Source organism: Temnothorax curvispinosus, unplaced genomic scaffold (assembly GCF_003070985.1).
Source record: "Temnothorax curvispinosus isolate PA1 unplaced genomic scaffold, ASM307098v1 QBEX01001876.1, whole genome shotgun sequence".
In the NCBI taxonomy this organism is placed as follows: domain Eukaryota; kingdom Metazoa; phylum Arthropoda; class Insecta; order Hymenoptera; family Formicidae; genus Temnothorax; species Temnothorax curvispinosus.
In genome coordinates this window covers 1-15,809 of record NW_020211656.1, presented here as the reverse complement: position 1 = coordinate 15,809, position 15,809 = coordinate 1, and the positions used below count along the sequence as shown (strand labels likewise).

Genomic DNA, 15,809 nt, shown 5'->3' with positions numbered 1-15,809 from the left:
GACAGTCAGCGTGCTTGTGGTTTCGTTTCGTGTGATTTCGTTTCGTGTAATTTCGTTGCGGGTGATTTCATTTCGTGTAATTTCGTTGCGTGTACTTTTGTTGCGGGTAATTTCGTCGCATGGAATTTCATGATCGCCGTTGGCTTAACCGTGCCGTAGTTTTGAGAAGTGGCTCTCGCGCGTGAGAGAGTCTCGTAGTTTCGAGGGGAATGAAGATCCTCAGCGTGGTCGCGGTAGATCGTAAGGAAATTGCGCTAATAGTTTAATTGTTAAACGTAGACGTTTCGAGTATTTTGCGTTTGACCGTCCGGGTAGAATTCGATGCAATTTATGTCAGGGAATAGTCTTGTACGAATTCGATCGGGATTGCCGTGCAGTTCAGCGTCGGAATGAGTATCGCGCTCGTGGGATGACACGTGGCGCGTACTCGAATTCTGCTTGTTCGCCGTGAAACACGCTATCCTCCACTTGTTATCTGCATTAAACTGAAATATAATTTTATGTTCTTTGTTATGTGAGTATGATGATTGCGCTACGCTCCCTCTCCTATTCCAACCGCGGTTAATCAAAGAAGCCCACGCCTGAGAATACTGCGATCTCGTGTATCGTGGTGTGAGGACTCGCACCTGGCGCCCAACATTACATCTTAAAAATACTCAGTCGAGCTACCATCGGGGTTTCGGAGAGAAATATCGCGAATCATAAAAGGATCCTTAGTGAGGAAAGCGACCGCGCGCTCCTCCACGGCCGGCGAGACCGTGAGGACATCGTCGCGGTCGTCATAGTGCACATGGGTGCATTTATATATCTTACCGTTTAGAGTACAAAATATCTATTCTCTAATGGGTAAGATATGATTGCAACCCGTCCCTAATACAGCAGCGTGTTTATAATTCAGTAAGTAAATTAATAGCAAATTGTTGCCAATTTGGCATTAAACTTACTTACAAAGAACTTTGCTAATTTTTATAAAGGTTTTAGGCCCCTCGTGTATAGTAACGAGACTTAAAATGAAAGATTATTGTTAGATGATTGAAATATTTCTGTATAAACATAATCCTTTATTGTAAGTTAATACCGTTCAGAGATAGACTCTTTGAAAAATTAGAAAAATGTACGAAATGGCAATGTGATTTCTGCCCAGTGCTCTGAATGTCAACGTGAAGAAATTCAAGCAAGCGCGGGTAAACGGCGGGAGTAACTATGACTCTCTTAAGGCGTCTTTCTCCTCTTCTATTTCTCCTTACTCTCTTTTTTGATGGCTCTTGGAGCTATGGTGGTGCATGGTGCTGGCATTAGCCCCTGGTTGATCGGCCCTAGTGGCCGATCCCGGGGGCTTTTTGCTTTAAAATTTTGGAGAGGTTAAGATCCGTGGTGCATGGTATGCATTGGCCCCTGGTTGATCGGTCCTAATGGCCGATCCCGGGGGCTTTTTGCTTTAAATAGATTTGAAATTTTTAAAGAGGTTTGAGCCCCTGGTGACCGTAGGTCCCGGGGGCCTTTTGCTCTGAGCAGATTTGAGATTTTGGGAGAGGTTTGAGTCCCTGGTGACCGTAGGTCCCGGGGGTTTTTTGCTTTAAGGACAAAGCAACACGCCGCCCCCGTGGACACTGGGCCGTCCCGGGGGCTTTTCGCTCTGAGCGTTTTCTAGGTGAGAGTCATGGTTGCTCGTTCACAAGGGGGCGCAGCCTGTCGTCTGCGCCCCAAGTCTGCCCCACCTCCACGATGGTGTCCGCTGGATACCCGGCTTGCCGGGGAGCTAACGGGGTTCAGGCGACCCGGGAGCACTCCCTGGGCTCTCGGCCGGTCTCGACCGGCGCCAGCGGGTTCATTCCCGTCAGGGCAACAGCGGGAGCATGCCCTGGGCTCTCGGCCAGTCTCGACTGGTGCCAGTGGGTTTCATTCCCGTCAGGGCAATAACGGGAGCATACCCTGGGCTCTCGGCCGGGATACCGGTACCAGCGGGTTTCATTCCCGTCAGGGCAACACAGCTGGCTGTGGGCTGGCAACCCCTGTCGGCTTACTAATAATCGCTGGCAAAAACCAAGACGAAGCCTCGGACGACGGGGAACACGGCCCCATTCCCCTGGAGCACGGCCAGGAGGCTATTCGAAGACAACCAAGGCAAGAAATACAGGTCTGTGAATTATCGCTCCCCTTCAGTCGAAGGAGATGCGAAAATTGCGCCGCAATTGGAGCGGGCGAGTATATGGCTCTCACTGTCAAAGATGAGGCCCGGCATATAGAGGAAGTGCACCCTCACCTGAGCATCAGGTACAAATGCGAACGATGTGGCAAGTCATACGCGTCATATTGGGCGGCAGCATGCCACCTTCCAAAATGCCCAGCAGCCAGGGCAAATGATGGGCAGCGAACCGTAGAGCAGGGCCGGTTCGTCTGCCCGGACTGTGACAGGAACTTCACCACACAACAAGGCCTGTCACAGCATCAGAGGCTGGTACACCCAGTGGCAAGAAACCGAGTGAGATCGGAGCAAGCTGCTCCGAAGATGATGGAGCCAAGGAGAGGTAGAGTTTTCTCTGCCGAAGATGTGAGTAGAATGCTCGAGCTCGAGGTAGAGCTCAAGGATGAGACGAATATAGCAAAGGCTATGGCCTTGCTTATGCCGGAGAAAACCCTGAAACAAATAAGGGACAAAAGGAGAGAGACGTGCTATAAGAGGTGGAAAGAGCAGCGCCTCGAGAGTCAAGAACCCCTCAGCGAGGAAAACCGACAAGCGGATGGTGCACCGCTAGAGGTCGATGATGTTTTTGTAGATTCGGAGGAGACCGAGGATGTCTTCTTAGATGAGGAGAAGATACCGTGCGATATATATAGCTTTGACGAATCAACGTCAACTGCACACTGGAGGCAAGCCTGCATTGAGGCGGTGCTTGAGGAGCTCAAGAGTAGTGAGCCCAAGGAATCGCTGGAGTTACAGCAACACATTATCCAGCTCCTGACGGCAAAAAGTGAAGGTCAGGCAATAACGCAGGAGGAGGTAGACGCAGCTTATGAGCTGGCGATTAGTTTGTTCCGTGCTCCGGAGTCGGGGAAAACAGGCGGGAATTCCCGAAGACATCGGAGTCGGAGGAAAGGATTTTCGGGAAGAAGTGAACGCAAAGTTTATGCTCGTACACAAGAGTTGTATAGGAACAATCCCGCTATCCTCGCTAAAATGGTAAGAGACGGTATGGATGTCCAGACCGCAGATACAGGCGTTTCAGTAAGTCTAACAGTTGAGAGCGTCAAGAAGCTCTACGAAGAGCTATGGGGAAGCCCGGGTCGATGTGATATTGGCCGGGAAGAGCGAGAGGCCACGGTGCCGTACAATCCAGCAGAGATTCTGCATCCTATCTCCAAGGAGGAGATTTTGAAGCGTTTCAAGGCTATACGGCTGAGAGTGGCAGCCGGGCCTGACGGACTCCGCAAGGGAGATCTGATGAGGAACGAGGGAGGCTATATCCTCCACGCAATTTTTAATGTAATCATGCTGGCATTGAAACAACCGAGCGCGTGGCGCTGCAATAGAACAACACTATTGCTTAAAGAGGGGAAGGACCCCTCAGTAGCGGCTAATTACAGGCCGATTACTATCTCCTCAATATTAAGCAGATCGTATTGGGGTATTATGGATCAGCGTCTAAGGAAAGTGGTTCACCTGAATGCACGGCAAAAAGGCTTTGTGCCGGAGATGGGATGTTATAATAACATCAACTTGCTGAACGAAGTTCTCGCACTAGCAAAGAAAGATAAAGGAATTGTAGCCACTCAGGTGGACATAGCCAAGGCGTTTGATAGCCTCCCGCACCCTGTTATCAGATACGCCTTACTCGGAAAAGGGCTGCCGGAGGAGGTGGTGGCATTGATAATGGACTCGTATAAAGGAGCCAAAACCACCATAAAATGTCGCGACGAAACGTTCGACATTGAATTGAGAAGAGGAGTCAAGCAAGGAGACCCTCTGTCTCCGCTTATTTTCAACGTCTGCATGGATTTGATTATAGACAGACTTGAAAGAATGGAAGGCTTCCAAATCAAGGACGGCCTGAGTATGTCGTGCCTGGCTTTTGCCGACGATATAATACTCATTGCAAACACTAGAAAAGCGGCAAGACGGCTTATGGATGAGCTCGCCGGCTTCCTTTCACGATGGGGAATGGCACTATCAATTGGGAAGTGCGTTGCCTTTGGTATTGTTACCACCAAGTCTAATTGGTATATGGTGGATCCAGAAATACGCAGCAATGGCGAGATGATCGCCTATTGCGGCCCTGCTCAGTCACTGCAATACCTAGGCATTCAGGTTACTCCGTAGAAAGGAGTAGTTACTAAGCACGCAATTGCGCGGCTAAGGGACACGCTCCCAAGAATTAAAAAACTACCCCTGAAGCCACATCAAAAAGTTGAACTTTTGGCGCGGTATGTTTTACCGCTCTTCTTGTATGCCTTCACTGCGAGCACAGTAAGTGCCACAGAACTAAATAAACTGGACCAAACACTAAGGACGGCGGTGAAAGACTATCTGCACCTTCCAATGTCTACGGCAGATGGTCTGCTATACGCGTCTAAGCGCGATGGCGGCATGGGTTTTCCCAAGCTTGGTATTGTTGTAACGTCCGCAATGTTAAAAGCTGGTTTTCGCTTTCTGAATAATAGCGATCCGGCGATCCAAGCCTTAGTAGTGGCGTCGGGGTTAGAGAACAAATTAAAGCGCTTGGCGCACGTGGCCAAACTGGGCTGGCCCTTAGAATCGATCAAACAGATCGACGGTTATAAAAATAAGGCCAAAGCGAATGAATGGCGCAAATGGGCGGAATTACCGTCCCAAGGTAAAGGTGTGCCTGCCTATAAAGATGATAAGGTGGGTAATGAATGGCTGTACCGGCCCAACCTGTTGAAACCTTCCAGGTATATTACGGCTCTCAAGTTAAGAGCCAATGTCGCGGCAAACAAGGTGTCGCTGAACAGAGCCACTAAGAAAAGCGGTGTCATGTGCCGCAAGTGCAAGGCTCAATCCGAGACACTGGGTCATATACTGGGGCAGTGCGTGTACACCAAGTCTGGTCGTATCAAACGTCACAATGATATTCGAGACTTCATAGAGCGCCACGTTTTGGGGCAACGTGGAATGACGATAACGAAAGAAGCTCGACTACAAGATCCTCATCTGAGGAATCTCCAACCAGACCTGATCATACAGCATCGGGAAAGGGTCTTTGTGGCTGATGTAACAATCTGCCATGAGGATGGCGATCTCTTAGAGAGAGGCAAGAGGGACAAGCTCGTTAAATATGCGTCTCTCATAGACCCGCTTAAAGCCCAATTAGGGGCGAAAGACTGTATGATCCTCCCGATAGTTATCGGGACAAGAGGAGCAATGCCCAAAGACACTGTTACCTGTCTTCGTAAATTACAAATTAAAGACAGAGGCTCGCTGAGAACGCTAACACTCCAAGCACTCAGGAGCTCAGTGGAAATCTTCCATATGTTTATGGATTATAACGCGCCTATGCGCCTCAACAGCAGCGATGCTGCAGATTAAAAACTCTTGGCACTAGCTCACTGATGTAATTTTATACATAAACGACGGTCTGGGACCTGATCCACCCAATATCTTATTTATTTATTTATTTATTCGGGAGCACTCTACACTCCCGATTTTAATCTATGCCGGCACTTTTGCCGTAGACATCAGTGATGCGAGTCGCTCAGATGGGCACTGAGCGGCGGCAGAGCCGTGTGACCGAACCGCCCCGGCACACGGGCGGACGCCTCCACGTGGCTCCCCGCGGTAACGGCAACACACCAAGCCGGCCAAGTTCCGTTTCCCCAAGTAGGGGACTCTGCTTAAATAATTTTTCCAGCCCGTACGTAGGAATCCCGCGGCAGATCAGTCAGATGGGTTTCCCTCCTGCGGGAGGACTTGTCAAGAGTGCTAGATAGGCCAGTCACTATAAGATGGGTGATAATGAAGAACGAAAGTTATGCTGGATCTCGTATCCTTGTTATTGGGTAACCCGTTGCGCAGATGAGCGATCCAATAGTCAACCTGCAGGGTCGCTCGAGCCGGGACCCGTTGTTATCAGGAACCGCACTGCCCCGAAGCGGTAAGACGCGCCAAAAGGACGTGATGCAAGTAGCCAAATGCCTCGTCATCTAATTAGTGACGCGCATGAATGGATTAACGAGATTCCCACTGTCCCTATCTACTATCTAGCGAAACCACTGCCAAGGGAACGGGCTTGGAAAAATTAGCGGGGAAAGAAGACCCTGTTGAGCTTGACTCTAGTCTGGCACTGTAAGGAGACATGAGAGGTGTAGCATAAGTGGGAGATGGCAACATCGCCGGTGAAATACCACTACTTTCATCGTTTCCTTACTTACTCGGTTAGGCGGAGCGCGTGCCCCGAGGGCTTCGTGCCCCGGCGGTCACGGTGTTCTAGAGCCAAGCGTGTCAGAGTGGCGTGAGGCCTCGCGGCCGATCGCCGTTAATACTCCCGCGTGATCCGATTCGAGGACACTGCCAGGCGGGGAGTTTGACTGGCTTTGTTTTATTCGATTTTTCGACGTCCTATAGGCATCTCCCTGTGATGACGGATAATAAACTATTTTAATATATCAATTGAAGTACTTTATACAAATAAATTTGTTACTACTGATCCAGCTAATTGCAAGTTTCTGGATGTGAGTCAGTGTTTGAGATCGCAACAATTCACATTGCGACGAAGTCGCGTTCGGCTGCATGTCAGCACATGCACGCTTGCAGTAAATTTCGGTCTAACATTTCATGAAGTGAAAGTAACTAATGTTCGCGTAAAATCGTCGCATGAAAATTGTCAAGAAAATATTCGGTATAGCATGGATCTTTCGAGATTAGCTTTCCAGAAACGTTAACATTGTCATCAATAACAAAGTCAAATAACAACGCTAGAACAAAGGAACGATCCATGCTATACACAAAGCACTCGAAAACAGGCGACGACCCCGTCGGGTCGCCACGCGAAATCGGTGACGTCAGCTCCATGACGCAGGCCTCCGACGGCCAATCACCCTCCCGAAATTCTGGGAAATCTGCAGGGAGGGAGTTTCGCCTCGGAGGTGTTAAAAGGACCGTCGCCGCGCCGCGGAAACGATTTCGCTCGCAGATCCTAGAAAACCCGCTTTCGTACTCCGCTTTACACACCGCTGTTCCGCGTTTAGAACGTTTTCGCCGCATCGCTAGCCGTAGCTTCTGTGCGTGCTCCACGGCTTCCTTTGAAAAGGGGAAAGAACTGTATAGACCTGTACATATTAGACATTATTAAATATATTCGTTTATTTTGCAATTCGATACTTGTGCCTTGTTTTTGTGGTCGTCTCGTTACCTCGCGCTATCTCGCGCAACCGCGTGCTCTCGAACAGTCAGGGATATACAAAATAATTGATTGTATCCATTACCACTATCACCACGGAGAAAATTTGTCTTGGATGCCGAGAAATCGAATGAAAGAATGTTATATAGCATATTTTTCTAATGTTTCAGAGAGTGTAGGTATCTCTATTCAATGTCGACTTGGAGGATTATGTCTGTAGAATATTCTGATCCTCTAACAATAATTTTTTATTTTAGCAAAATCTCGTTGTTAGACGCGAGGGTTCTAAAATAGATAGGGTTTTTTGTGGCAAATCCAATTATCAATAAAGTGAAACGTGATATAAAATAATGTAAAATCTCATAAAGTGAGAGAATGTAAATGTAATGTTTTATTATAAAGCGATAAATATTTTAAAATTGAAAAATCTTCCTATACTTATCTTCCCGATAAATCATGTAACGGTCATCACCTGCGATGATGTTTAAAACTTTTAAAGAACTTTGTTCCCAATTGCAAATAACACTTAATATAATACTAAAAATAAGCAACGTACATTAAAATATGTTTAACGCATTACATTTGTTTTGCTTTTTTAGTTAACTTTTGCATATACTTACAATAGATTGGGCAGTAAAAATAAATCAATAATTCAATAACATAAATGTTTTATTGTTTATAGATCTTCACAAGTTTGAATTTTATTTCAACGATGACAAAATCTTTTCTTGTTCATATTTTTTATTGTTTCTATCGTATATCGACTGATATCTTTTGGGAGATCGTATCTCAAAAACTGTCACTTTACAGGATTCGTAAATTTTTGTTTCGTTGATAACCAACAAACAAGATAGTTTGCTTTACTGTTCAAAAGTATAGTGATTTGGAATTAAAATACAGTTTTATTGTTTAATTTTATATTATTTGTGGGGAAACAAACGCAAAAACGCAATTTTTATAGATACGACACACTTCAAAATTGTAACCAAATGAACAAGATACGACATATTTATTTTTAAATAACATTTATTATTGTCATTTAAAAATAAATATGTCGTATCTTGTTCATTTGATTATAATTTTGAAATGCAAATTTATCGTATCTACAAATACGAGAAAATACGAGAAAATTTTGACAACTATAATTCATTTTTGGTAATCTATTTCAAGATAGGATGTAGACACTTAGCTTCGGGGTTACCTGACCGAGCGTTTAAGGTCGTTCTCCGGAAAATCGATTTTCTCTAGATTTTTTTAAAACTGTGAATATACGTTAATTTAGATGTGCTTTATGCAATAGTGTAAATTTTAATACCTCTTGCGGTATTAAACATCGAGATACTGAGTTTCAAAATTTCAACTTTTAACATGTAATTCCTATTCTGAACTATTGTAAAATAAGAGACATTATAATGAATTGTGAAAAAAGTTTTCTCTAAATGTTTTTGAAAAATTAGTCTATGATGCTCCATAAAGATAAAATAAATAATTTGCAATTAAGTGTCAATACCCTTGTTGTACTCGTTTTCGAGAAATACTTGTGTAAAGTACGCGATTTGATGAATTTTTCGCTCGGTTCGGAGTGATAGAAAAGAAGAGGCGTCAGTTACTTGACAACGCCGCATGAGTTCTTACGCGTGAAGTTAACTTCTTATTTTTTAGATGTTATTATATAATATTTTGTATATAAACATCGTTTTAAGCACGAATACAAGTTGAGAACGACTGGAGCCGGAGACCGTCTTTAAGCAAAAAAATCGGAAATTGTGTAAAATTGACCTCGAATTGTGTGAGATACGACCTCCTGAAAGATATCAGTCGATATGTGAAAAATATATATTTCTTGATTAAATTAATAAATTAAAATTTAAGAAATTAATAATAAAATAAAAATTAATTTTATAATTGAAATTTAAAATATTAGATATTAATTGAAATTTAAAGAAAAATAAAAATTATAGTCAATAATTTTATAAACTATAATTTAAAAATATTTCCGTAACATTCTTTGCAGTGTGTGTGGAGATGGGTATAGTATCGGTATTGTTAAATTGATTATCAATTTAATTATGTGATTGTACGTTTCAGTTTCAGACTGCGTTTCAAGATTGAAAGTACGGCGCGTGTAGTTGACGAACCGAAAGAATATATTTTTAAAATTCACACGAAAAATTGTTACTATACAGGTGAACAAAATTCAGCCTGACCGTATTTGGCAGTTTAATTTGATGAAAATATTAATTTTATGAAATTACCAGGGATATTACATAAAAGTTTATTTAAAATTGTGCGCGAATGGACGAAGGAGTCGCGGGAAGGAAGGAATTAAGATTCGTAGAAAGTCTTCTGTTGTGAAATGTCTATAATTCAAGAATGTACATTATATGCAAGTATTTAATACACACGAACGACGGCTATTCCCGCGCGTGAAAATAAGAACTCTAAGATTGACTTTACTTTAACACGCTCGCTCCGAGAAACTTTCGTCAATTGTGGGCTCGCGCGCGAAGGTCCGGAGTTTTATTCCCACGACTTCCGAATTCTCTCAAATCCTCCGGACCCCCGGTAACGAGCTGAAAATTCAGCTGAGCCAATCCGCTGTCGGCGTCTCGAGAAATTAGTATTGACGCACGTCACGCTGAACTCGAGGCCGGCCACCGATCAGCTGTTTTGAAATATTATTTGCTCGCTTTGTCCCGGGGTATGCCTCGCGCACCGAGTCCTCGAGACAAAGGAGCGAGTAAATATAGGCCAATTTAAAATTATTTCGAAATAGCGATTTTCTTAGATTCGTGGTGTAGATTCGCCGACGCTGGTTTTTGTTCGATCGCGAACATTCCGCCCGCCTCGTATGGTGCAACCTACGAATGATACTGTGGTAACGTCGCAACCGAACACGCGCCGAGAACGTGAACGCGCTTGGCCGAACGCGATGGAACGCAAGTACGTCTCGCAACACAGGCGAGGGGATATGATGTACGTTTAGACTTTACGCTTCTCGCCATCGGCGAGCTCACACTGAGCACAATATTAACGATAATTTTACAAGGCAATATTTTGTACAAATCAACGAAAATTATTAAGGAAAAAATAGCATGGAAATTTGACCGTTAGTATGTACCGGGAGTGTACTTAGCGGACGTCATCCTCAGGCGCGGCGCTCACGGGGAGGAGAACGAGCTTACTCACGGGCCGGGTAAAGCGCGAGGTAGCCGTTCGAACGGAGACTACGCGGACGTGGCCGTCTCCCCCGGGGTGCAGCTCCTCGATTCTCGCTAGAGGCCATTTCGTCGGTGGGGTCGTTTCGCTCCTCAGGAGGCACAATCGGCCGACCTGAATTTCTTCGCTAGCTTTGACCCATTTTGGCCGGTGCGCCAGCGTGTGGAGATATTCCTTTGACCACCGGTCCCAGAATTGATCCCGAATCCTTTGCAGCAGCTGCCACCGGGAGAGACGGCTCGTTGACTCCTCGGCTAGAGACGGCTCGGGTACTGCTTTGAGTGCTGAGCCGATGAGGAAGTGGCCCGGCTTCAGCGCGGCTAAGTCCTCCGGGTCATCTGATAGGGCTTGGAGCGGGCGTGAGTTCAAGCACGCTTCGACTTGCGCAAGGACGGTGGCCATCTCCTCGTACGTTAGTTTCGTTTCGCCTATGACCCGCCTCAAGTGCAACTTCATTGATTTCACGGCGGCCTCCCAAATTCCGCCGAAGTTAGGCGCCGCCGGAGGGTTGAAATGCCACTGTATGCTTTCCTCTGCGACGCGTGCTGCGATTCGTCGGCCTTCCTGGTCGCTAGCGGAGAACAAGGCTTTCAGCTGAGCGTCGGCTCCGACGAAGTTCGTCCCGCAATCGCTATAAAGCGCGCGACACAGGCCTCGGCGGGCGACGAATCGGCGTAGGGCGGCCAGGAACGCCTCCGCGGAGTAGTCCGACGCTACATCTAAATGAACGGCTCTGGAACTCAAACAAATAAAGACAGTAATAAACGCTTTGGCTGCGTGGTGTCCTCGGCCTTTGGACGTCCGCAGCCATACTGGACCGGCATAGTCGATGCCCGTGTTAAGAAACGGGCGAGATGGGGTCACCCTGGGCGGCGGCAGGTCCCCCATGAGCGGCTGCGGCGAGGCCGCCCGCCATCGCAGACAGATTAAGCAGCGGTGGATGCAGCCCTTTACAAGTGAGCGACCTCGGGGTATCCAAAACTCCTGCCGGATGGAACTCAGCGTCATTTGCACACCTCCGTGCAGCGTCCGTCGATGGTGAGCTTTGGTGACGAGCCGCGTGAAATGTGACTCACTCGGCAGGATCATCGGGTGCTTTGCGTCGGGAGCTAGGAGGGCGTGCCGGAGTCGCCCACCCACTCGCAGGATCCCTTGCTCGTCTCGAAGCGGGTTTAGCTTAGCGAGGCTACTGCGTGCCGGCAGCTGCTCGCCCTTTGAAATCGCTCTCAGCTCCCCGCTAAATGCTGCTTCTTGCACCACTCGGATCCAGCCACGCCAGGCGTCATCGAGCTCGGAAAACCGGAGTACGAGCGGGGCTTCGAAATCGATTTGAGAGTCAGCGACGGTCCTCTGCCGGGGCAATCGCCGCAGCCAGCGACGGCACCAGGCCGTCCGTCGTAACAGTCATGTCAGGGAGGAACATCCCGTCAACTCTGAGGGCTCGTCGATCTTCTCCGTGGGCGTGGCCGTTGCGTGCACAGCCGTTCGCCGATCCGGCAGGCTAGCAGGAAGCTCGGTTTCCGGAAGGGCGGTCCACGGGCCGGATTCGGTCCTTAGCCATGATGGGCCGCGCCACCAGAGCGGGTGGTTTACCAGCTCTGCTGAGGATATGCCGCGCGAAGCGCAATCGGCGGGGTTCTCTTGCCCGGGAACGTGGTGCCAGATTGCGTCAGGCAGCGTCGTTTGGATTTCGCTTACCCTATTGGCTACATAGGTTTTCCAGGCCGATGGATGTCCGCGGATCCAGCCCAGCACAACCTTGGCGTCCGACCACAGATGCGAGGGGACATTCCTCGTTTCGAGGACTCGCTGAACGTGAGCCATTAGTCGCACAAGCAAGGTCGCGGCGCTCAGCTCCAAGCGCGGCAAGGTCACCTGTTTCAGCGGTGCAACCTTCGTTTTTGCCTCGAGCAGCCTCACTTCCACTTCTCCGTCTCCTCTCTCGACTCGCAAATAGATGACGGCGGCATAGGCTCGCTCCGAGGCGTCAGCAAAGCCATGGAGCTCCAGCCGGCAGCCCTCGTCTCCGCTCGTCAGCCAGCGCGGAACGCGGATGGCTTCCAGGGAGGGCAGATCAGACTGGAATGCTCTCCAGTTTTGCACATCTTTTTCCGGGAGCGGCTCGTCCCACTCAATCCCCAGCAACCACGTGGACTGGAAAAGGATCTTCGCGCGCACCGTGGCCGGGGCGAGCCACCCCAGTGGGTCGAATAGTCTTGCTGTTAGCGAGAGGACCGTTCGTTTTGTGAACGTTTCTGTCCGGATCAGCTGGGTCGTATACGAGAATTGATCGTCGTGTGGATGCCACCGCAGGCCCAAGGTCAGATGGCTCTCACCCGGCTGCCATCCTCGAGGCTCCTTCAGTAAACGATCCTCCACCGGCACGTCCTCCAGGAGAGTCTCGTCATTGGCGGACCACTTTTTCAGCGGGAAGCCGCCCGCCATGCAGATCCGCTCCAACTGTCTCCGTTTCTCTAAAGCGGCAGCCAGCGTTTTCGCTCCGGAGATCACGTCGTCCATGTAGGTGTCCTCCTCCAGGACGCTTGCTCCCTCCGGAAATCGATGCTTCTCATCCTTGGCAAGCTGGTGCATCGTACGAATTGCTTGGTGTGGAGAGCAGGCCAGGCCGTACGTAACAGTGGTGAGCCAATACTCTAGTATAGGCTCTCGTGGATCGAACCGCCAGAGAATCCGCTGCAAGTCCACATCCTCCCGATGGACGTCAATCTGCCGGTACATCTTCTCGATGTCCGTGGCGAAGACGAATCGATGGCGGCGCCATCGTAGAAGAACGTCCGTCAGCGCAGGCAGCAGGTTGGGTCCGACCATCAGGCGCTGATTCAATGAGTCCCCGGACGGGACTGTAGCTGAGCCATTGAAGACTACTCTCAGCTTGGTCGTAGAGCTCGTCTCCCGCAGAACGCCGTGATGCGGCAAGTAACATACGCGAGCGCTAATCAAGTCGTCGCCGCGGACTGGCACCATATGCCCCAGCTCGGCATACTGCTTCATGAAATCCACGTACGCGGCCTGGAGGTCGGCATCCCGCGCGAACCGACTCTCCATGCTTTGAAGCACTTGCTCTGCTACGCGACGCGTTTCGGAGAGGTCCGGCAACGGCGAGATGAGAGGAAGGCGCACTACATAGCGTCCATCGGGCCGTCGCGAATGCGTCCGGACGAAATGTTCCTCGTACTCAGCTTCCTCCTTCGAGAGAGTCACCGCGCTCGACGGAACTTCCTCCTGCTCCCAAAACCGGCGCACCACGCTCACCAGATCTTCCTCGATCCGGCATTGGTGAGTGTACGCGACGTGTCCGGAAACGGAATCAGCGATCACTCCCGAGAGGATCCACCCCAACGTCGTGTTCTGGGCGACCGGTTCGCGAGGTCCTCCCCTCCGGAGCCCCGCACGGAGTATCGACGCGTAAATGTCGGCGCCGAGGAGTACATCGATCGGATCTGAAGAGCAAAATTCTGGATCCGCTAATTCTAGTCCGCGAAGGTGCGGCCAAGTAGCCGCTCCGGCTTCGATGCCACCGGCATACACGGTGAGCCGCGGGAACACGAGAGCGGACACGGTAAACGCCCGTCCTTCGCTCCGCGAGGACAGCGTCATCGCAACTCGACCTCGGGCTACTCCCGATTGCAACCCGCCGATTCCGAAGACGTTCACCGCGACCGGAACGCGAGGCAGTCTCAATTGTTGCGCGAGTCGCTCCGAAATCATCGACGATTCCGAGCCTTGGTCTATCAAGGCTCGCGCGGTGTGCCAGGCACCGTGGCGATCGGCTACGCGGACGCGAGCGGTGGCAAGAAGCACCGCCACAGACTTGACGGGCGAATCCGTTGCTACGTGCGACGTCTTCGCGACCCCGAGCTCGCGACACGCGTCGTGGAGAGACGAATGATGGCGCGCCCCACACGCGTAACAGTTTTTCTTCCCGGCGCAGTCATCTAATTTGTGCTTCCCGAGGCAATTCACGCACAACCCGTTATCGTCGACGTATTGCTTCCGCTCGACGGCCGTCTTTCTCTTGTAGTCGTCGCAGAACATGAGTATGTGCTCTTTCTGGCAGAGAGAGCAACGGCCACGCTTTGCTTCACCCTTGCCATCCTGCTTTCGAGCGAGGTGATTCCGCGTCGATTTCTGCGTTCCGTCGCTCGCCTTGTTCGCGGCACCATCGGCTTTTACGGGGAGCATCGACTCCAACGTATGTAACCGGCGATCGAGGAATTGTTCGAGCAATACATACGACGGAGGCTCGCTCGCGGCACTTATGGAATTTTCCCACTCGCGACGCGATTGCGGATCTAAGAGTTCGACAGCGAGATAGACGAATAGATCCTCGCTGCGGCTAATCGCCCGACCGATACTGTCTAATGAGCTGACCGTGGCTTTTATGCTATGGAAGATCTTACGCAACTCGACGGCCGACTCGCTCTTCATCTTCGGTAAGGCGATGAAATTAGCGAGATACGCGCGCACTAGTAATCGCTTATTTTCGTAATACGCACTCAGAGTTTTCTACGCGCGCTCGTAATTTTCGCCCGTCGTTGGCACATTGCGAATAAGAAGGTCAGCCTCACCTTTCAAGCAGGACTTCAAATAATGGAGTTTCTCCACCTTCGTCGTCTCTGAGTCCTTCCCGATAATGGACAGGAACAAGTCGCGGAATGAAGGCCAATCTTCGTACTTTCCAGAGAAATGCGGCAGCTGTATACGAGGCAGAGTAGTGCGGGGAGTCGACTCCGCTGTGCCGGCCGCTCCGGCGGCCTCGGCGGTGCTCTTCTCCTTGGCCTTCAGGATGCGGATGGCGTCTAAGAACGCTCCTTTCTGCTGCAGGAAAGCTTCCTCGGCTACCCCCGGCAAGTCTTGCTTCTGGTAGTCGAGCTTATCGAGAGCCTCCTGCGATTGTTGGAGCAATTGGTCATTTTGCGCTTCGAATTTCGCCCAGTTCGCTTCTAGAGCTTGAAGGCGCGCTTCGGCCAGCCCCAACGTGATCTTCGTCGGCCCCGACTTCTTGAAGTTTTCGTACGCGCGCAAAATGCGGCCGTACAGCTCGTTTTGGGAGCGGACGATTCCCTCTACTTCTTGACTCATGTCTTCTACCCGGCGGTCACTCGAAGCGCGAGAAGCTCACCAGGATCCTCACTCACACAATTCACGAATACCGGTCAAGCAGATCCGGCTCGAAGGACCAAAAAATGTGCGCGAATGGTCGAAGGAGTCGCG

The 15,809-nt window shown here is 49.5% G+C and overlaps 3 protein-coding genes across 3 annotated transcripts; all 3 read right to left on the bottom strand.

Moving 5' to 3' along the window:
- Positions 1-10,487: 10,487 nt before the first annotated feature.
- On the bottom strand, positions 10,488-11,663 carry LOC112468690. Its single transcript, XM_025037969.1, has one exon. It carries the CDS (start codon positions 11,661-11,663, stop codon positions 10,488-10,490), a length of 1,176 nt encoding a protein of 391 aa, XP_024893737.1.
- Positions 11,664-11,978: 315 nt separating this feature from the next.
- On the bottom strand, positions 11,979-15,023 carry LOC112468689. Its single transcript, XM_025037968.1, has one exon. It carries the CDS (start codon positions 15,021-15,023, stop codon positions 11,979-11,981), a length of 3,045 nt encoding a protein of 1,014 aa, XP_024893736.1.
- A 78-nt stretch (positions 15,024-15,101) lies between these two features.
- On the bottom strand, positions 15,102-15,677 carry LOC112468688. The gene has a single exon (XM_025037967.1). It carries the CDS (start codon positions 15,675-15,677, stop codon positions 15,102-15,104), a length of 576 nt encoding a protein of 191 aa, XP_024893735.1.
- Between the last annotated feature and the right edge of the window lie 132 nt (positions 15,678-15,809).